A 22,550-nucleotide genomic window follows, 5' to 3' on the forward strand; every position below is an offset into this window, starting at 1 on the left:
AGCATGTGTAGATGTAACAGGGGCTCATCTCTGATTAGGCATGGACATTGTGCCCTTGCAGAGGTGTTGGAAACAGCTAGAGTGTCCCGGGCCCACCTACGAAGGAAATCAACAAGCCAGCAGACCCGGGAGCCACCCCAGGAAACTACGCCGCTGGTTGTCCAGACCATATTGCACCAGGACTCCCCACAAGTGCCGCCCCAAACTGGCAGTTTGTTGCAATGGGAAACCCCATCAGCAGAGACCATCCAGGCTGTCCACAAACTGTTGTAGTGCAGCAGGGGAGGACTCACCACTAATCAAAGTCAGTACTTGTCATTTTCTCTCACCCTCTGGCAGAAGTGTAGCACAATTAGTTAGGTGCTTGGGTGAGCTGTGTGTTTTCAAGCTTGTTCTGTGTTGTGTGCTGGAATTAAAGCTCTCATGTGTGATTAAACCATCGCACTTGTCTTCTTTGAGACATTACAATTGGTGTTGGAAATGGGATGTCTCATGATAATTTAGACCGAATCCTTTGGGATCTGAACATGAACAATATGTTCAATTAACTGTATCTTTTTTATAAATATTATTTATGTTGCATGCCTAAACAGAAACTGGCTTTAAAAATAAACCTAGACTGTGAAAATATTCTCTAAACACTGAGCAAAAAATAGCCCCTGTATATTGTATGTACAGGATTTACAGTACTGTGCAAAAGTTTTAAGCACTTGTGAAAAATGTTACATAGTGAGGATGTTTTCAAAAATAATGCCATAAATAGTGTTAGTTTATCAATTAACATCATATAAAGTCCAGTAAACATAAAAAAAAAGGTTAATTCAATATTTGGGTGACCACTTACCTTCAAAACAGCACCAGTTCTCCTAGGTACACCTGGAAACAGTTTTTCTTGGTTGTTGGCAGATAGGATGTTCCAAGCTTCTTGGAGAATTCACCACAGTTCTTCTATCCGGTTAGGCTGTCTTAATTGTTTCTGTCTCTTCTTGTAATCCCAGACTGAATGATGTTAAGATCCAGGCTCTGTGGAGGCATCTGTTGCAGGACTCCATGTTCTTTTTCTTTTCAATTCTATTTGCAAAGGGAATGTTGAAATCTAACATTGATATTTCCTAATGATACACTAAAAGCAGAATTTATAAAAATAATCGTTTTTAAGAGAAATGTGTATGTAAAAATGTAATGCGAAGGCTTTTGCATAGTATATATTATAATTAAACTGTCTAGTCAATATATTGATTTGATCAATCTCTAGTTAAAGGACTAAAACATGCAAATTTGATCAGAAATTACAGATTTAATATTCATATAACAAACATGTATGAAGGATAGGGTTAATTACAATTTAATCATGAAACATTTTTTAAGTAGAGCTTATATTATTTAAATGATGTGTCTCTAAATTTGAGTAGCTTAACTCACTTTCATGTCAACGATTTAGTGCTAATGTTTATTTTTCATTCTTTCAATATTTATTTATTTATTTATCTATCCATCCCAGTCCTATACATCATCTCGAAGAAGATTCAGAGAGACAGAGATTGAATATGTAGGCTACAATAATGTTAACTAATATAATCTTTGGGAATGTGAAGTTTTTTTTTTTTTTTTTTTTACCAGGGCGATCTTACGAGAGAGAGAGAGAGAGAGAGAGAGAGAGAGAGAGAGAGAGAGACTGCTCGTGTTATCAGGTGTATTTGGAGTTTTATTGTTCAGCCCTTCTGCAGGTCCTGCTGCTGAAAGGAGTGACGTGAAAATTAGATATTTCATTTCGCGATCATCGACTTCAGTTGGATTTGTTGGCTCATCGATCAGTTGCTCATTTGTACTCTTACTACCCAAAACAGCGCTATGCTCCCGCTTTACGCCAACACATGCACTGGACAACGAGAAAGAGTTCATTTCCATGCGGAATTATTATTGTAGCCATATCCAGTTTTAAAACGCCGACTTTTAGGTAAGTGTAACGGTAGGGTTTTTATTAATGATACGACATTTTGTCGCATCGTTTCAGAAGAATATGAGGGTATTGCATTGATCGTTTATGCTTGTCATGTAGAAGAAAATTATGCGCATTTATAGATGTGACATTAATGCGGTTCATTCATACAGCAGCCTAATATATAATCACTTTCCCACCTTAATATACTACATCGCCTCTTTCTTTCTTTCTTTCGCACTTTCTTATTACTATTCTTGTTGAAAATTAAGAGTTTATCAGTTTGGGGGCATGACTCAACAGGTAGCTCATCCATTGCATTTTTAAAACACATTAATGTGTTTATGTAAAATCATCCTGTTTGTACGTTTACCTATACAAAAGTACTACTTTACATATTACCATAGTTACTATATATATATATATATATATATATATATATATATATATATATATATATATATATATATATATAAATGACAAATAATTACAGAAATTTTAAAGCTTCTTACACAGTTTGAAGCAGACATTAATTTATCAAAAATCCAAATCCAAACAATATTTGTTGTAGAATATTTTGTTGAAGAACATATTGTTATTTCTTAAATACTTTTGCTACATTAACTATTCGATATCCAGCAGTTTGACTTCTTGTGTGAATCCTCTCTCCCAAAGATGATGGCTGATATTAGAGCGAGGTACATTTGAAGGTGGTGCCTGTCCAGTTTGAACCCTTAAGTTTGAGTAACCATGGCAGCTGGAGTGGCAGCATGGCTTCCCTTTGCCAGAGCAGCTGCCATTGGCTGGATGCCAGTGGCAAACTGCCCTATGCCCATGGCTCGCAGGGACCATAGTAAGAAGCAAGACGAGCTGATTATCCTGAACGTCAGTGGGCGCCGTTTTCAAACCTGGAAGACCACTCTGGACCGCTACCCAGACACACTCCTAGGCAGTACAGAAAAAGAGTTCTTTTACAATGAGGAAACTAAAGAATACTTCTTCGACAGGGACCCAGATGCTTTTCGCAGTGTCCTCAACTTCTACCGCACAGGTAAGCTGCACTATCCTCGATATGAGTGCATATCAGCCTATGACGAGGAACTTGCTTTTTTTGGCATCATTCCTGAGATTATTGGTGACTGTTGTTATGAAGAATACAAGGATCGTAAGCGAGAAAATGCTGAGCGACTCATGGATGACCAGGATGAGAACAAAGACATCAAACTACCCAACATGAACTTTCGGGAGACCATGTGGCGAGCCTTTGAGAACCCCCACACTAGCACCATGGCCTTGGTGTTCTATTACGTCACCGGCTTCTTTATTGCCATTTCCGTCATCACAAATGTGGTGGAGACTGTTCCATGTGGTTCCACTCCCAACCAAAAAGACATGCCATGCGGCGAACGTTACACTGTAGCCTTCTTCTGCATGGACACAGCCTGTGTGATGATCTTCACCGTGGAGTACCTCATGCGCCTGTTTGCGGCACCCAGTCGCTACCGGTTCATGCGAAGTGTTATGAGCATCATTGATGTAGTGGCCATCCTGCCCTACTATATTGGCCTGGTGATGACCAACAACGAGGACGTGAGCGGTGCCTTTGTCACCCTCAGAGTCTTTCGGGTGTTTCGCATCTTCAAGTTTTCTCGCCATTCTCAAGGTCTTCGGATCCTTGGATACACACTGAAGAGCTGTGCCTCTGAGCTCGGTTTCCTCCTGTTCTCGCTCACCATGGCCATCATCATCTTTGCCACGGTCATGTTTTATGCAGAAAAGGGGTCCAGCTCCAGTAAATTCACTAGCATTCCAGCCTCTTTCTGGTATACCATTGTGACAATGACCACGCTGGGGTAAGTGTGGCTCTTATTGCTTTTGCTGTGGCAAGTAATATTTGATAAATAGATTGTAACAGTTGGATTCCAGAAGTACAAATCCCATTCATTTTCTCCTTAACATTGTGCAACCCCGTATCCTCCTGCGCGGACATTGTGTTTTGTCTTTGCTACATGCTATGCATAATTTCATTTCATTTAAACCACCTGATATAATTTCAGAACACTCTGGGTTGTCAGTAAAGCATTAAACTTTTGACGCATGAGTCATGTGACAAAACAATATGTCGCTGCTCACAGCGGAGTTTGTCTTTGGGAGAAATGCCAACAAAACTGCATCTGGTAAGAAACCTCATTACGTTTTTACATTGAAACCTGTTTGAGTCAAAACACTACAGACTCTAATTCATCATTCATCATTTATTTATTGCGAAGTGGCATGCAGTTAAACACAATGACTACTTATGAGGACTATAGGCCTTTTTTCCCTCAGTAATCCTATATTTACTGTGAATTATCACATTGAGAATCAATAGGTTTATCCAAAAGCTGAATTTTTTTTCTTTCAGATGCTTTCTATGGATGAAAATAAGTTGTATTTTGAACTGTTCTGAGACCTGAAAAGAAAAAGCTGTTGTGACCATGGAACAAAATCATGGCACAATAGCTAAGAAGTGATTGCCCACTCCCATGAAGCATTGCAAATGGCATTATAGTGTCTGTATTTGTAAATTTCTGAATGTTAAAAAAAAAAAAAAAAACCTTAAATTATTTGTTTTTATACTTAAAAACTATAAATAAAATGTTTATACTTACCATTGTTTTTAATTCTGTTACATAATACACAATGCCCTATGCAATGCATAGTTTATTGTTTCACAATTTTCTTCACAAATCATCTAATTAATTTAAGTAAAAAGACTTGAACCTTTGTCTTTTATCCAATTTTCAAATACTTTTTTTTTGTTTTGTTTTTTGCTTCATATTAAAGGTTGTAATGTTTCCATTATTATATGTGGTCGCACAAGAATGATAAATAGTTGGATAAATGGTGCTAAAAAAGCTTCCTGTCTTTGCCAGTAAGTGAAGAAATATGAAATTGCAAAACGGGTTCGTTCTTTCCGACTAAAATCACTTGAACAGACATCATTTTGTATTTATGATCTCTGACCTCGGAAGTACGAACTCCCAGGAGAACTTGAATGCACCTTTAGAACTCTTTATTAAAGACATTTCTGAAATCCATATAGAGACAATGAATGGGAAAAATAATACTTCCGGAACTAAGGCCGCTGAAGCCTGTGAAGCACTGTTGCACTCTATAGGTTTTTATTATTGTTTCTTATGGCAGCTATAGTCATTTGATTGAGTCAAATTTGATAATGAATTGACTGGTAGCTTAAGATGTACAGTATGAATGTTTTCCAGAGCACATTCATCATTGTTAGTCATCAACTACTCATTATGTGTAATGTTGTTTTTTATAACACTTCTTTAAAAGTAAGATAGGACATCATATTGTTTTTCTGTGACCAAACACTAAGTAACTCCTACAATCAGTTTCTGTTTTAACGTCAAACTGCCACTAATTCTAATTATGAAAATAATATATACATATTATGTTTAATTAAAGGGATTTCGCAAAGACATGACACAGATTTAACTTTTTATGATCAGTGATTTACATGCTTGTTCTATTGCATGATTATTTGGTGGAGCAAAAGTGGAAAATGGACCTGGGCCATAATGTGTATGTAGGACTGCAGTAAAGACAAAAGCTGTCTCCTCAGTAACCCTGAAGGTATAAGTAGCTGTCACAGTGACTAATAGCCTGTAAAGCTACATCTGCTAACAAATATAAACCTTCATTATATCTATCGTTTACTGCACAGAGAACAAGCCGAATAAGGACAGAAGTGTGGTGGGGTGGACTGTGCTGGCATGACCTGTGTCTGTACTGTATGTCTTGATGTTTAAGACTCAAGCAAAGAAAGGCCTGTGAGGACACATAAAATAGCACTCCTGACCCAACTGACAGGGTTTAAAGTGAAATCTGTATTTCTAAAGGGATAATTCTCCCAAAAATAAAATATTAATTAGTCATTATTTACCTTGCGTTGTTCAAAACTTCTTTTTCTTTCTTCCATGGAACACAAAAGGAGGCAGAATGGTAGGGACTGGCAGCTTCAATTCCTATTCATTTTCATCTTATATACAGTGTATATGTGTGTATATATATATATATATATATATATATATATATATATATATATATATATATATATATATAAACAGGCCCAGCCCCAGTACTTTATCATTTTTATGATATGAAAAAGAGCTGCCAGGATATTCTTCAAAAATTTCCCTTTTGTGTTGTATAGTAGAAAGTCTTACAGTTTTGGAGCAACATTAGGGTGATTAAATTATAGCAGCTTTTTAATTTCTGGGTGAACTAACCACTCATGACAGGAGATTGTGCTGGCCATGACAGGGTCTTGATCTGGTGGTCCTCCATCCACACCTTGATTGATCTGGCTGTGTGGCATGGAGCATTGTCCTGCTGACAAAAACTATCCTCAGAGTTGGGGAAGATTGTCAGAGCAGAAGGAAGCAAGTTTTCTTCCAGGATAACCTTGTATGTGGCTTGATTCATGCGTCCTTCGCAAAGATGAATCTGCCCGATTACAGCCTTGCTGAAGCACCCCCAGATCATCACTGATCCTCCAACTGGTCGTTTAATGGTTAGACTGAGACCTGAAGAGGCCTTCAAGGGTTGTGTGCGATCATATGCGGTTTCGTCAGATATCATCTTGTGAGTCATTGAACAAATTTTTAGAATGCGCACAACCAGTGTGTCTCGCGCCACTTTTCACCTGTTCTGTATCTGAAGAGCTCGCTGCACCACACGCAACAAAAAACCCAGCGCGAGAGAGTCTAACAAATGACTCTTTTGAACCGGGTCTTTTTCATGAATCACTGGAGTGACTCCAGCCAGGTCTCCTGAGCAACCAAATTGGCACGGTTGCTAGGGAGGGTAGAGTCACATGGGGTAACCTCCTCATGGTCACTATAATGTGGTTCGTTCTCAGTGGGGCGCGTGGTGAGTTGAGCGTAGTTGCCGCGGTGGATGGCGTGAAGCCTCCACAGGCGCTATGTCTCCATGGCAACGCGCTCAGCAAGCCACGTGATAAGATGCATGGGTTAGCGGTCTCAGACGCAGAGGCAGCTGGGATTCGTCCTCCGCCACCCAGACTGAGGCGAATCACTATGCGTCTCACGACCAAATTGAAAAAAAAAAAAAAAAAAGAAGACAACACACTACTGTATGCATACGATACTTTCTGTAAATATCTGTAATGTAGATTCTGAAGAGTACTAAATAAAAAAATACAAAACTAATAAAAAAAATATTTTATCTCTTATATTTGTATAAATTATGAAAGGGGTGTGAACATTTATGAGCAAAATTATCTTCTCAACTATATATACTGTTTATTAAACTTGGGTTATCATCTGTCTTCCTTTTCTTCAGCTTTCTATCTTGTTTTTTTTTTCTTCTTTTTTTTCTCCTTGCATGCCCCAATTCCCAATGCACTCTAAGTCCTCGTGGTGGCATAGTGACTTGCCTCAATCCGGGTGGTGGAGGAAGAATCTCAGTTGCCTCCGTGACTGAGACAGTCAATCCATGCATTTTATCACGTGGCTTGTTGAGCGCATTTACCATGGCTCACGCTATTCTCTACGGCATCCATGCACAACTCACCACGTGCCCCACTGAGAGTGAGAACCACATTATAGTGACCACGAGGTGACTCTACCCACCCTAGCAACTGGGCAGTTGGTTGTTTAGGAATACTGACTGGATTTACTTGCGACTCCAGATGTGGTAGTCAGCGTCTTTACTTGCTGAGAACCCAGGCCCTCTTTCAATCTTGTTTCTGAACAGCAATCTAAATCGAGCAATAATGTGATTTGGCAACTAAAAACAGCCATTTGGCTCCTTAATGTTTCAGTTTAGGAGCCAGTGGCTCATAAGTAATTTTTTTTAATCTGGAGCCCTGTACAGGAAACACAGCTGTCAACAGGATTAAGGATTTATGATTGCAGGTGGATGATGAATGTGGTTGCTTCATCTTAAATATGTTGTTTGTCATGAGATGAGAATGTTTACCGACAGCAGGACTCAACAATGTACTTAATCCACAATGTTTCATGGAAACCCTAAATACTCACCAAAATAAGGTTTGCTTGTTCACAGTCTATTTTTAGATTTATGTTTACATTTTTAATCCCAATGTTTATGTAATGAAAACCATTCAGTTGCATAGCTTTTTGTTGGTTGTTTTTATTCATGTCCATATGTAAAGACTCCTAAGTATTTTTGACCTTAATGATAGTTGATTTTCTACGGTTATTATAACACTGTGTAACAAATGTTTTTTTTTTTTTTCTGGGTAGTAAGTGTTATTTCCTAATTGCTTATGCCTCAAAAGTATAGAAAATGGCTATTATTCCCCACAAACTTTGCTTTTGTGACCAGAACAGTGATATTTTGAAATGTACCTATTTCCAATGAGAAAACGGGTGAATTTGTGTCTTTTTGTTCACATGAAGTCAGAAAAAAACAACATATGAATCCAAATTAACATGTATGGCTGGGAGGTCATAGGAGACTTCAGAATGGTAGCATTCCTGATGGGTCTCCAAGGCGGTTTTACCAAGTTTCCCTGCTATCTTTGCCTTTGGGACAGCAGGGACATAAAGGCGCACTACCACAGGTGGGACTGGCCACTGTGGACCGATTTCTCTGTGGGGAGGAACAACATCAAGTGGGAGCCATTGGTGGAAGGTGCTGATGCCACCACTGCACATCAAATTGGGCCTTATGAAACAATTTGTCAGAGCTCTAGATAAGGAGTCAGCAGTCTTCAAGTACCTTCAAGACTTCTTCCCTAAGCTGTCTGAGGCAAAGGTCAAAGCCGGTGTCTTCGTCGGACTACAGATAAAGAAGGATTTTGGATTCATATGTTGTTTTTTCTGACTTTATGTGAACGAAAAGACACAAATTCCCCCATTTTCTCATTGGAAATAGGTACATTTCAAAATATCACTGTCCTGGCCACAAAAGCAAAGTTTGTGGGGAATAATAGCCATTTTCTATACTTTTGAGGCATAAGCAATTAGGCAATAACACTTACTACCCAGGAATAAAAACTGTGTTACATAGTGTAATCATAAGCACTATTTTGTCTTGTTCTTGCAAATACTGTCTGTTTTGCTGATTGTTATGGGAGATAAAAAGTGATAAAATTTAAGGTCATTAAAGAGTTAGTTCACCCCAAAATGAAAACTATGTTATCATTTACTCACCCTCATGTTATTCCAAACCTGTATGATATGTATTTTCTTCCATGGGACACAAAAAGTGAAATGTTAAATCATTTCCTGGCCACTCCTTTTTCAGATCATGAAAGTGAATGGGAAATGGAGCTGTCAAGCAAATGACCAAAAAACACCATAACAATATGTGATATGTTAAGTTTAGTTTTGAAGTTAATGAGGTTTGGTTATGAGACACAGAAGAACCAATAACATTTGATGTCATTGACGCTGAACCTGATATGCCACTTTTAAAGTTGCCATATTTAATTTGACAACTACAGAGGGCAAGATCTTCATTGAATAATAATCTTTTCATTGCATCACTATAACATGACTTCAGAAAACCTGAGTCATATGGACCATATTTATAATACTTCTATCATGCTTTTGTCCCTTTGGAGTTTGACAGCCCTTCACTTTCTTTATATGCCAGTGAGTGGCCAGGACGGTTTTCAGAAATTTCACAAACTTGTGTTCCACAGAACAAAGAAAGTAATACGGGTTTGGACCGTGATGAGGGCGAGTAAATACTGACAATTTTTTAGTTTTTGGCAGTGGTCTTTTTTTTTTAATCAAACATATTTCGCAGACAAGTCATACTTAGCAGAAGCACCCTGAAAACATGCAGAATGTTATTCCTAAACACATTTGTTGGCATTGCACAAATGCTAAGACATAAACCTTCTGACACCTTGTAGTGAAGACACTTCCTAATGGCAGCCCTCAATGACTTATTCCAGCTTAAAAGGGTTTGTTAATGAATTCAAATTCCATATTGATCTGTGCCAACACAAGTACTGACTTTGCCGAAGCACATAGGTCTCTCGGAGCAGTGACCTCTTCTTCCATACTCAGCAGGTGCTGCATGGGTGAAGGAAACTGAATTGAACACCATCTGGCCCACAGTGACTCAACATGGTAGTTGACCCAGCCTTGCTTGTTGGTACAAGTGCTTTGTATGCCATCATCTGCCACGCTACTCGGGTCTGGAGAGGCACACTGGCATAGCAACACCGGCGGGAAAGCGCAGGCCTATGTGTCCTCTGAGTTTGATTAGAGCAATATTTTTAATTTGTGCCATCAAATGGCACTGCAAACAAGCTGATCACATTATTAAAATTCAGCAGTTAATCATGCTTAATAGGATTTCTTGATATTTAGGATTTTTTTTTTTTATCCTTTAGGCAATCTTTTATGATGATTATGAATTTACTATTGATTTTTGAAGATTCTATTGATATGCAAATTTGCCTCCTACAGTACATGCAGGATATTATTCACCTATTATGGTAAAGGGTGTAAAACTACTAAGAAATCCTGTATAAAGATGCAAACAAACAACATGTGCATTTACATTATGTATCTATGTACATTAATTGCATGGTATATTTGTGCATGTTTTCTGCTTTGTTTACTAAAGGAATTTGTTAATATCAGGTAACGGTGCAAACACGGCCAAAATTCAGTGCTGAATGGAATTTGCATTCCGCAATTCTCACTCTTCTGGGTCAGTTCTGAGCACTAGGATATGGAGGATGCAGCAAATTACCACTAGCTGGAACACAGTATCACTCCACCACTGCTCCAGGCATCTGAATTGTCTTTTTGAAATGCCAAAAGTGCACCTGTGTGCACCAATCATCTGGATATATGGCCGTTTACAGTTCTCCAACATTTGGTGATTTATTGCTGCCAAGATCAATAGAAAATGTACCGCCTACATTCCGCAGGTAATAGCATGACGTTAATCAATTACGGCAGGCAAAGAGCACTCAGTTTTGTGAATAAGGAGCAATCTATAATTAGACTTATGGCATGTTTGCGCAAAAAAAAAAAAAAAAAAAAAATTGTTTTTATAAAAAATAGCTTAGTTTACATATATCTGATTAAACTGGATTGTAGGTGCTTCATGAATAAAGGCTGATTTGTACTTCTACGTCAAACCTACTGCACACAACACAATTCAAATAATTATAAATTCATATTTTATTCATCTCCCTGCCGCTGCACTTGTTATTCCACTCACCCACAAATCAGGAATAGATGCTATATAGCTGATGTTCATTACAACAAGAGTGCAGTAGAGACGTGTTGTACCAAAATACTTTGTTTGAAACTCTCAGAGTGGGATCTGTCTTTTTTTCTTACTAGAAAAAACATGCCCCATTGTGGTTTGGTCCCATTCTTGTGTTTGAATTCATTGGTGCTGTAAGCTTGTTGTTTTTTATTTTATTTTATTTTTTATTCCATGCATAAAATGTCATTACTACCTGACAGATATTACTGACATATGCTCACTTCATGTCAATCGTTTTGTGTGTTCGGGGTTGCTGAAATTGAGTTTGATGAAATGTCTTTGGAGGTTGGGTTGTGGAGAGAGCAAATTAGCAAAATGGCGTAAGTTAGCAAAATGTCTGAAATCACTTAAAGCACCTTTAATTAAACCAGTAAAACACTGATAATCTATATTCATGATAGATTATGCTGAGATGTATCGTAAAGGTGTCATAATATATTTTTTTATCATTATATTTTATCCCCTTCAGATCCACTTAATGTTACTCATGAGGTGCGTCCCAAATCACATAATTCTGTACTATTCTATGCCATTTTGTAAGTAATGCGAGTAGTATGTTTACACTAAAAATGCAACAAAAAGAAGAGTATTATGAGTGCCCGGATGATGTACTTCTTCAACCGAAATGACAACGTGTGGAATTTTGGACGTTTCATACACTCAACTCTTGCGGCTATTTAGTGGAAGGGGTGCCCTTTCAAAAAAATCTAGAGTTGCCACAAACTTTCTGCATACTTGCCGCAAATTCGCCACTCATCAATTTTCACATGCAAATAAGCTGTGCAGCAAACTCTTCATTGTTGTCAAAGGTTTGCTGCAGGTCCACCACTACCGGTGAAGAGCAGCAAACTTCTGGTAAACATTTGCAGCGCAAGCTCATTTGCATGTGAAAATAATTAGTGCCGAATTTGCGGCAAGTTTACCAGAACTCTAGATTTTTGGTATGGGAGGAGTTTCCTGGCCGCGATGCTGGCCTGACAAAACAATTGTAATTAATGATAAATGTGGCAACTAGTGAAGCTTCTGTGAAAACAATATTATGCAAAGTTAGTTGAATGCTTTACCATCACCCACGCTGTGTAAATATGAACATTATTTGAGATATACCTGTAAGTGTTGAACTGAGTATGGCTAACGAGTTAAACTAGCAGCAGTGCATTGTGTATAACTGAAATGTAACTTCCATCAGGTAAACAGCATGACTCTGAAATGTGTTACACAAACTGTAAAGGCTGGACTAAATCATTGAGCTTGTTAAAATTAAACTTAATTTCTAATGTTGGGATCCTTCAGAAGGATACTTTTATCATTAGTGCTGGATAATCATGTTCTTCTTTTGTTGTTTAGACATAATGGTATCTATCCTACTTCATCCTTTTTACTTCACCCTGAACGGGCGAATCAAGTTTCTGAACACCAAATAGGTGTCATTGATGTGTAAATGTGGGTGGTCATCTTGACTTCAAATGTATTCATCTGTATGAAGTCGGGGATATTTGGAACGAACCAGCAGTTTAGTTTCACCAAATGGTCTTTTTGGTGAGGGGAGGAAGTTGAGGAATTCCTCATGATATTACCCCTTTAAACCATTCTAATCTCTTTTAGACCCTTCTAAAGGTATTTACGTCAAGACTTATTTTTATGTACTAAAATCAATATAAATAAAACACAAAAACAAACATGTAAAGATATATGTGTTGGAAAGGTCTAAATTAAAAGTCAGAGGAGTGACAGTTTACAGTTTGCAATAATGAGACACATGGCCACTATTCTTGTACTGTCATGGGTGTTGTGGTATATATATATTGATGGTGAAATATTGAATACAGAAATATTGATGGTGGCTGCTTATACCTTCTGAAGGTTGATTGATGTTGAGGCTACGACTTTCTCAAATGTCCTGGAGACTATTTGGGGGTTCTGCCTATTTTCACTCTATTACGAAACTTTTTTTCCCCCCTTTCTCAATCTCTCAATTCTTTTGAGAAAAATATCTAGGGCACAGATTTGTACAACCAGACCGAACACATATACTGTACTACCTGAGGTGAGTTAAAATAGAAATGTCTTTCTTTGAACTCTTCCTGAACTTTCTATTCATTTTTTTAAATATAGGTTTTAAAGTAAAGAGATTGATTCAAGGTCAGACATTAACCAGTGCTCAGAGCAAAAATCTAGTTACTGTATAGGTTTAGTGACCTGTTGCTGTCAAATATTCATATTTACTGTCTGAAAGGAGATTTTCGAATGTGTAGGTAATATAAAGTGGATTTTTATAAAAACTAAAAACTAAAATCATCTCTGAAAATGAATGTGAAGAAAACACTCCCAAAAACTCTCCCAACAAAACTTGAAAAAGTGATTTCTAATGCAATCTCACAAGCAAGAATGCTGTTATCCTGATATCATGGCTGTGATTCGGTTGTAGAGTTTGTGTCGATATATTTATTTACAGCCACTTCTGATGTTGATTTTATTTTATTGATAACAACCAAAATTGTTTAGAGTGAGAATTTATTTCAGTTAAATGAATCATTTGAAGTATTTGAAATGAAATGGACAATGCATGTGTTTTTATACTGTATGGTTAGAAAAATGTTGCCTCAAAAAGGTAAAAATACCCCTGACAATCAATTACAGAAAGCAAATGTCGCCCCTTAAAGGGATAGTTCTCCCAAAAGCTATGAACTTTGAACTATGCCTTTCATTAAAAAACATACGTTTCTTACAATGGATCAAACCCAAAATCCAATCAAAATCTAGGATTACGATTTTTTTTTTTTTAAACGATTGGGGACAATTTGTCACCAGTTTTCAATTTATCAGTGTGGCAATAAGATAACATTGAAAATAAACATAGTTGAAGGTTATTGTAGTTTTCAGCCAATCGGCTATCACATTGCTGAGAGCGAATTACAAAAATTGTCATATTTAAAAACTGGACCTTGATCACTTGTGTGTTTGAAATCTCAGCTGGCCGATGTTATCAAGTCAGTCTAACCCAGTGATGGAACACACAACAAACTGACAACATGGTCCAGGTGCATTTTGGGGGCTAATGGCTTTTATTAGCGGTGGAGAGTTGATCTCTTATCTGCCTCTATGAAAAGACTGCCTGCTATTTTGGACCCTCTCTCTCTCTCCCGGATTCTTTGTGGTCAGCACTGTGAGGATATTGCTTTGTTGTTTGTGTGGCAGTCACTGGATCAGCATTTACAATGGCTCAGGTCAGAAAATCGGACGGGGTGTCAGGCCTTTAAGTGGTATGCCTTATTTAGTCCCATCCTTGCTTCCGCCCTCATCTCAAGTCTGCTTTCTGAGACCTTTTACATCTCACAATAAGGGTGTGTTACTTTCTGAAGTGACCAGCTATGACCTATTCCCTTCTAAGACTTTACCTTCACTGTGAAAGCATTGGAGGACTGAAAGGTGTGGGGCCTAAAAAAAAAAAAAAAAAAAAAAAAAAAAAAAAAAAAAAAACGGCAATCAGATCTCACTTTTTAAGTAAATTTTATTTGAATTTCTTTTTGGAACAACCCTGCAGCCTTGCTACCATGATTGCTCTCCCTTTTAAGTGCCCTGCGAAAGCAAAGTTTATGCAGTTTGGAACATGTTGTTAAAGGGATAGTTCACCCAATGAAATGAAAAATTATCTCATCATTTACTCACCCTCATGCCATCCCAGATGTGTATGACTTTCTTTCTTCTGCAGAACACAAATGAAGATTTTTAGAAGAATATCTCAGCTCTGTTGGTCCTCACAATGCAAGTGAATGGTGACCAGAACTCAGAAGGTCCAGAAATGACATAAAGGCAGACTAAAAGTGATCCATATGACTCCAGTGGTTAAATCTATATTTTCTGAAGTGAGATGAAATGTGGCTGAGAATCAGATCAATATATAAGTCTTTTTTTTTTTTTTTTTTTTTTTCAGTAAATCTACACTTTCACTTCCACATTCTGGTGTGCAATTGACTTTCCTGGTCGGTGCTGGTCAAAGGAGACTGTCCTCGCTGCGGTCTGTAGCGCGATGATGTAATGGATTTAATCAAGTCAATTTCCATGACGTACTGGATGTTTTTAATGTGCACGCCCACAGCTGCATATTATACTAGATTATCTTTACAATATTATGTTATTTAGTGTTGTCAGTAAGGCATATGGCCTATATGCAATTTTATTTGACAGGTTATATTACCCTAGTGGCTAACCAGTGTTGGGGAAGCTACTTTGAAACTGTAGTTTGACAAGCTACAAACTACTCATAATTTTAAGTAGTTAAGCTACAGTCAAGCTACTCTTTTGAAAAAAGTAGTTAGCTACACTACAAGTTACTATCAAAAAGTAGCTAGCTACATTGAAGCTACTTAATGAGGCAATATTTTTTTTTATGTTACTATCAAACCAATAATATTAATAACAAAATTTACACTAATGACATTTATTAATGTATTAATTAAATACATTTAATGTGTTTAATTAAATATATTAAATGTATTTAATAAATGTAATGAATAGTAACATTAATACAGTTAATAATGGCCATAAAATAAAATACAACAGTATAAAATAAAAACAAAAAAGATCAGATGCCATTAAAAAATCATTTTTATACTATACTTCAAACTTTTAAGTCCAGGTGTAGCCACTCTCCTTGGGCTGGCATTTTTTGTTCTTGTCACATAATATTTAGTGTGGATAATATGTGAATAAAGACTCAGGGCTTGTTTCTCCCCTCACTTGGGTTCATGCTCATTGTATTTTCTGACTTTTATGCAATTGACATGCAAGTGCCAGCTTTACAGGTCACATACAGAGGTTGCTCTACAAATATTTGTTCGCTTTGTTCAGGTCCAAAAAAAGTGGACGGATTGTCATCCTAGATCAGGGGTCGGGAACCTATGGGTCATGAGCCACAGGTGGCTCTTTGTTAAAAATCAAGTGGCTCACCGGGTGTCTCACCATTCACCAACAAATGATCGTTTAAAACTTTCCAGCAGAAAGTGTGGGTGCGATTGCAAAGCTTGAAGTCAATGACACTGTTTTGATTTCCTTTCTCCCGAATTTGTCGTACAGCCTACTCCTGGTGAACAAGGTTTGAAATGATCATCCGCCAAATGCGGATTTTTCATGCGGAGTATTTTACTGATGTACTGGCCACAGTGCAAGGCGACCTGTAAGACATCTCGGAGAGATATATTACAAGAAACTAGACACAAAGACGTGCATTTGATGAAACATGATTATATTTAGAAGAACAGATGAAAGAAAAGCCACCGATGTGTGTCTGTTTTTATATGTATGCGCAGTGAGCTCCGCTGTTCACGAGTGCAATGAAAGCACTTCTCCAAAACACGCACATGCACAGAGTTCTGGGCCTCATTTCCCAATAACTATTGATCTTAGCTGTTAAGAATATTTAATTTGAAATTGTGAAATTAGCACCCGCCACCCGCAAAATGCAACGAGGCTCAATCATGTTCAAGCTCCTGGTTCAAATGAATTTCATGCGCGAATAATTTTGTTCATCTACCCGCAACAGGTGGGTGACCAGTAAGACGTCTCGGAGTGACACATGACAAGAAATGCTGTTAGTCAAAAAGACATTGCTTTAAGAAACACACTTAATTATATTTTTAAGAACAGACGAAAGAAAAGCCGTCATTGCTCGTGTCTGATTCGCTGTTTGTTCAGAGGCGTGCAGCGGGACCCTGTCTCGTGGAACAAGCACATGTAAAGAGATATCACTCCTTTTTCTCTGTTTCATTCAACTGAAAACTGTTTGCAAGAATAATGTAATCTTTGAGAATGCTGCAAATGATCTCCGATCATCTCATGAGGTGCTGTGAGTTTAGTTTGCTTTATTTCCACGGAACAGTTCGCTCTTACACATTGTGAACGCAACTCTGCAGGTTCAGTAATATATTCATTTATCTTTGTATTAAAGAAACAAAGACGAAAGTGATTAAATCATAAAGTAATACAAGACACGTTCACCTTGAACCTAAAATTGAGTTCTGTTTTATTTTCTTTAGGCAGCATTAACTGTATTACCAAACTGCAATACAAACACATTCGGTAAGAACACACATTTGGCAGCATTTTTTGGGAACACGCAGGAATTTATTAGGCTTATTTATTATGATGATTATTATAATTATCTTTACATTTATAACTGTCTTTAGTTCTTAATTTGCACCTGTTGCCACATACTGATACTTGTGTGTTGGCAAATGGGGCCATTGGAGACGGTAAATGTTTGGATTTGGGGAGGTGGTTAAATATAAGATTTTTTAATCACTTTGTTATTTTAATTGCTTTTTTCGTTTAGTTTAAAGTGCAATTTGAACTTAGAAATGTCTTTTACGTTTTTCGTGTTTCAATAAATTAATGTAATTTTTAAAGCAAAATCAATAAAGCAAAAATATTCACCGACCTTGGGGGTTGACCATATAATCGGATATCACGATATTTTAAATGGGATTATCATTAAAATATTTGTTACATATCACTCAGCCCAAAAGCGAAGTTAAATTTTTCATGAACAATTGTAAAATGAAGTAATTTTATGGAGACCCGCACAAACGCGTGTACTCAATTCCATACTGCAACATGTTACCTATTAATTTTTGGCATATTTGTTTTTGAATAGTCTATGGGCAATATGAACATTTAATTTTATTGAAAAACATTTTTTGTTTTTTTAAATAGTAAATTATTCATTTGTGGTATGGCTCTTTCGAAAAAATGCTATCAACCAAAAATTAAAAAAATTGTCTCCTTAGTGAAAAAAGGATAATAATACATAACATAAATTATTTCTTTTACCAATCATTTTATTTATTTTACATGAAAATAATAGTTAAATAAATGCTAAGAAATTTAGAAATCAAATAGTTCTATATATATATATATATATACTGTATATTTATAAATATTATAATAATAATTCACTCGCTGCTCCCAATAACGCACAGATGATGAGAAGCTAAATACTAGTATAGTAGGCTATACTATACTACTATTTATATATATATATATATATATATATATATATATACTGTATATAGTTTAAGGAAATACAATCATTATTGCACTCTCTCACTTTTTATTTACACAGCTACATACTGTACATGCTGAATAATATGTTTGCATTAAAAACATCCAGAATATCACAGCTCCGAACGTTTTATATCCATTAAAACATGGATTTAATCCACTACATAATGGATGTCTGTGATGTAGTAGAAGAAATCCACTACGTCATCGCGCCACAGTCCGCAGCGAGGACCTCTTGGGTCAAAGGTGGAGATTTAAAGTAAAAACTGATATTTTTATCTGTTTCTCACCCTATGAGTAATATGTTCATCATATTACATGGTACAGTGATGGTACAATATGGTAAAACCTTGCCATTTTTATAATATGTTATTTATATGGTAGGCTACTCCAAGGAACATGTCCAATAAACATGGTATTTGCTTGGTATTTTTTGGTTCTTTAAAGTGCTTTCATTGTAATATTAGTATTTTGATACACTTTTATTTAGAAAAAGTCTTTACCTGCAGTAGACAATTGTTCACAGACTGCACACATACTCGCACCTGACCTTCTTTATCACTGGCAAACCACTGAATATAGTTGCAGGTTTTTTTCAATGAACTGTACAACCCCAATTCAGAAAAAGTTGGGACAGTATGAAAACTGGTAATAAAAACAAAAAGGTGTGATTTGTAAATTATATTCACCCTTTGCTAAATTGAAAGTACTAAATCTGCACATTATATGATCTTTTTCTTTGTGAATTCCAATATTTTTTGAAAATGTACAGTAATTTCAAATCAGATGATTGCAACACGCTCCAAAAAAGTTGGAACAGTCGAGTGTTTACCACTGTGAAACATCAACATTTCTTCTAATAACTCTTATTAAACATTTGGGCACTGAAGACACAAGTTTGTTAAGTTTGGAAAGTGGAATTTTCCCCCATTCGTTTAGCTGCACAATTGTACAGGGTCTTCGTTGCCGTATGGTGTGCTTCATAATGCGCCACACATTCTCAATTGGAGACAGTTCAGGACTGCAGGCAGGCCAATCTAGCAACCACACTCTCTGCTTACACTGCCATGCACTTGAAATCAAGGCAGTATGTGGTTTGAAGTTGTCCTGCTGGAAAATGCAGGGACGTCCCTGGAAAAGACGGTGGTGGATGGCAGTATATGCTGCTCCAAAATATGTACATATCTGTCTGCATTAATGGTGTTCTCACAGATGTGTGAGTTACCCATGCCATGGGTATTGACACATCCCTGGCCCATACAGACACTGGCTATTGGACCTGACGCTAATAACAGCTTGGATGGCCCTTTTACTCTTTGGCCCGGATAACACAACAGCTTTGTTTTTAAAAAAAAAATGAAATGTGGACTTCAGACCAAAAAACACAGTTCCACTGTTCTATTTTCCATCTAAGGTGAGACCGAGCCCAGAGAAGTCGGCAGCACTTCTGAACAGTGTTGATGTAGGGCTTCTGCTTTGCATAGGAAAGTGTTAACTTGCATCTGTGGATGCAGCATCGAGTGGTACTAACTAACAAAGGTTTACTGAAGTAATTCCAAACCCATGTTCATGATATCCATTACAAATGAATACCATTTTTTAAGACAGTGACGTCTGAGGGATCAGAGATCACGCGCATTCAGAAATGGTTTTCGTCTTGCCCTTTACGCACCGAGATTTGACCAGATTCCTTGAATCTTTTAACTATATTGTGCACTATAGAGGGTGAAATGCCCAAAATCCTTCCAATTTGTCTTTGGGGAAAATTGTTCTCAAAGTGCTGGATTATTTGCTGAAGCATCTGTTGGCAAATTGACAAGTCTCGAATGATCCTTGCTCTTGAAGGACTAGGCTGTTTTTGGAGGCTCCCTATATACTATGACACAACTGACTCACTTTTTCAATTGACTGTTTCACATCGCCTTGTTATTTCAACTCGTCAGATTGTAATGAGTCTTAAATTGCCACTGTCTCAACTTTTTTGGAGTGTGTTGCAATCAACTGATTTGAAATTTCTGTACATTTTCAAAAAGCAATGAAATTCACAAGGAAAAACATCATATAATATGTATTTGTAGTGCTTTCAATACAGTGAATATAATTTACAAATCACTCCTTTTTGTTTTTATTAGCATTTTTCATACTGTCACAACTTTTTCGGAATTGGGGTTGTAAGTAAATATCCACTTAATTCAGCATTGTTTTTGTCTTCTGTGTTCTAAAGCATCCCGTTACTGTTTTACTGCATGACAAAGTGCTTCAAATGATTCAGCAAATTAACTGAGAAGAACCAACTCAAAAGAGTGATTAATTCATGCATCGAGCATCACTCCGATTCACGAGCCCCATGCTCGTAAGTCTATGGCCACGTTCACAGTGGCATACTATCCATAATTCTCTCACTGTTTTTCCCAAACACAGATATAACAGAAACAGTAAAAGTAGTATGGTAGTAAGGCATTTAGTACATGGTCCATATGTTCTGTGGAGGGCACCATAACATGTTATTGGAACACACAAGGTGCATTTTGTTCAACACAGATTGGACACATATCCTACACATAGAGATTTGAAGAACCTTGACACAGCTCTATTTAATGAAACAAAGCTTCTGTTAAGTAAAAAAAAAAAAAAAAAAGCACTATTAAAGTACCATAAAAGTAGTTCATATGGCTCGTGTGCTATAATTCAAGTCCACTGAAACCAAATTATAAGGGTGCGAGGAATGCACAAAATGAAAGAACGAAGACTTCTTACAGAAAATATTTTCCTCCTCTGCAACTCTCAAATTGCATTCTCCATCTCACACATTCGTTCAGTCACAATACACACAAGAACCAATGGCGTTTTGGCATCAATGACATCAAAGCATTTGGCAAGACACATTTAATCTAAATGCGGCATTAAATTAGATTTGAGAGATTTGGCAGATGGGAAGATTACCAGAGAAAAATAACTGAAATTTAGTCTGTTTCTCACACAAAGTAAACATATGGCTTCAAAAGACCTGGAATATAGTACATGAGTTCAATGGGCTGCTTTTATTGTGTCTTTTAGTCCTTTTTGGAGAACAGATGTGACCACCATAAACTGTCGTTGTATGGAAAAGAGCTGCCTAAAGATTGTTCATAAATTACCCCCCTTTTTTCTATTCTTTTTTTTTTTTCATGAAAGAAGGAAAGTCATATGGTTTTAGAGCAACATGAGAGTCAGTAAATGATGGCAGTTTTTTTTTTTTTTTTTTTTGTTTTGTGGTGGACTATTCCTTTAAGTTAGTGTGTTCTTATTGTGATCTCTTTGTGATCTTGTCTTAATTCAAAATGATCGCTATGAATTTTAGCTATGAGTAAGAGCTGGAAAACAGAATAATCTAAACCACTGCACTGTACAGCACTGGAAGGCAAGAAGAAAGAAAAGTAAAAGGTTTTGAGATTCTTCTGAATTCTTAATAATACAACATTGTGGACAGTGCTTATTAACTTTGTCCTTTCACTCAGTTGAAAAGCTCATTGTTCCCACGACAGATTCTCATAATGTGCTGTTATTTATCTGAATGAACAGTGAGGGAACTCCAACAAAAAGACAATGGTGAAAAATGACATGCTGCCATGAAATGGCATTTATTAAATGAACAAATAAGTGTAATTATTTCACAGCAGTCAAATGACATTGAAGAAAAATGCAGCCTTTCATCCGGTAGTTTCTTTTACCCCTGCTGAGACATTAAAGCAAAAGTGAGAGCGCTCAAAAGATTTGTGCTTTGGGCAAGAACACACAAATCTCTGACTGGGAGAGGCCCTCAAGTGTCCTTGAGCCAGGAAGAGGAGAAACTGGGCATTGGTATAAAATATGCTTCTCTTATGAAACCTGTGAAAACAGAGAGCAAACCATAAAGAGATCATAGAGCATAATTGAAAACAATGTATGTCAAGAACATTTAGGCTGCATTTACATTATATTTTCATAGTTATCTGGCACATAATAGATCTTATTTTATGTGTGTAAACAGCAAAGACACTTATCAGCAGGCCATCATGGAATCTATGCACACAGAACTCTGCTGAGAGCTTTGCTTATTTCCACAGAATTGGACATATTTTGGCTAGTTTGATCATGCTTTCAGCTGCTAATTGGAGTGCATATTTTCCCATATTCAAATCCATTCCTCCTTAAATTAGTGCAGAAATTTGTTAAATAAGGGGGCTTTCACTCTGGCATTTTAGTTCGAAACAGAGCACAGTTCGCATGAGAAATTGTT

The 22,550-nt window shown here is 36.9% G+C and overlaps 1 protein-coding gene across 2 annotated transcripts in view; it reads left to right on the forward strand.

The window, feature by feature from the left end:
• Window positions 1-1,745: 1,745 nt before the first annotated feature.
• LOC127428173 (potassium voltage-gated channel subfamily D member 3-like) overlaps window positions 1,746-22,550 on the forward strand; it is a 237,059-nt gene continuing 216,254 nt past the window's right edge. For both annotated transcript variants that reach the window (XM_051676337.1, XM_051676338.1), the window contains exons 1-2: window positions 1,746-1,957; window positions 2,615-3,792. In XM_051676337.1, the coding sequence (XP_051532297.1) occupies window positions 2,690-3,792 (1,103 nt within the window). In that variant the 5' untranslated portion in view covers window positions 1,746-1,957; window positions 2,615-2,689. The remainder of the gene's footprint in view (window positions 1,958-2,614; window positions 3,793-22,550) is intronic.

The sequence above is a fragment of the Myxocyprinus asiaticus genome, chromosome 37 (assembly GCF_019703515.2).
Source record: "Myxocyprinus asiaticus isolate MX2 ecotype Aquarium Trade chromosome 37, UBuf_Myxa_2, whole genome shotgun sequence".
Lineage (NCBI taxonomy): Eukaryota > Metazoa > Chordata > Actinopteri > Cypriniformes > Catostomidae > Myxocyprinus > Myxocyprinus asiaticus.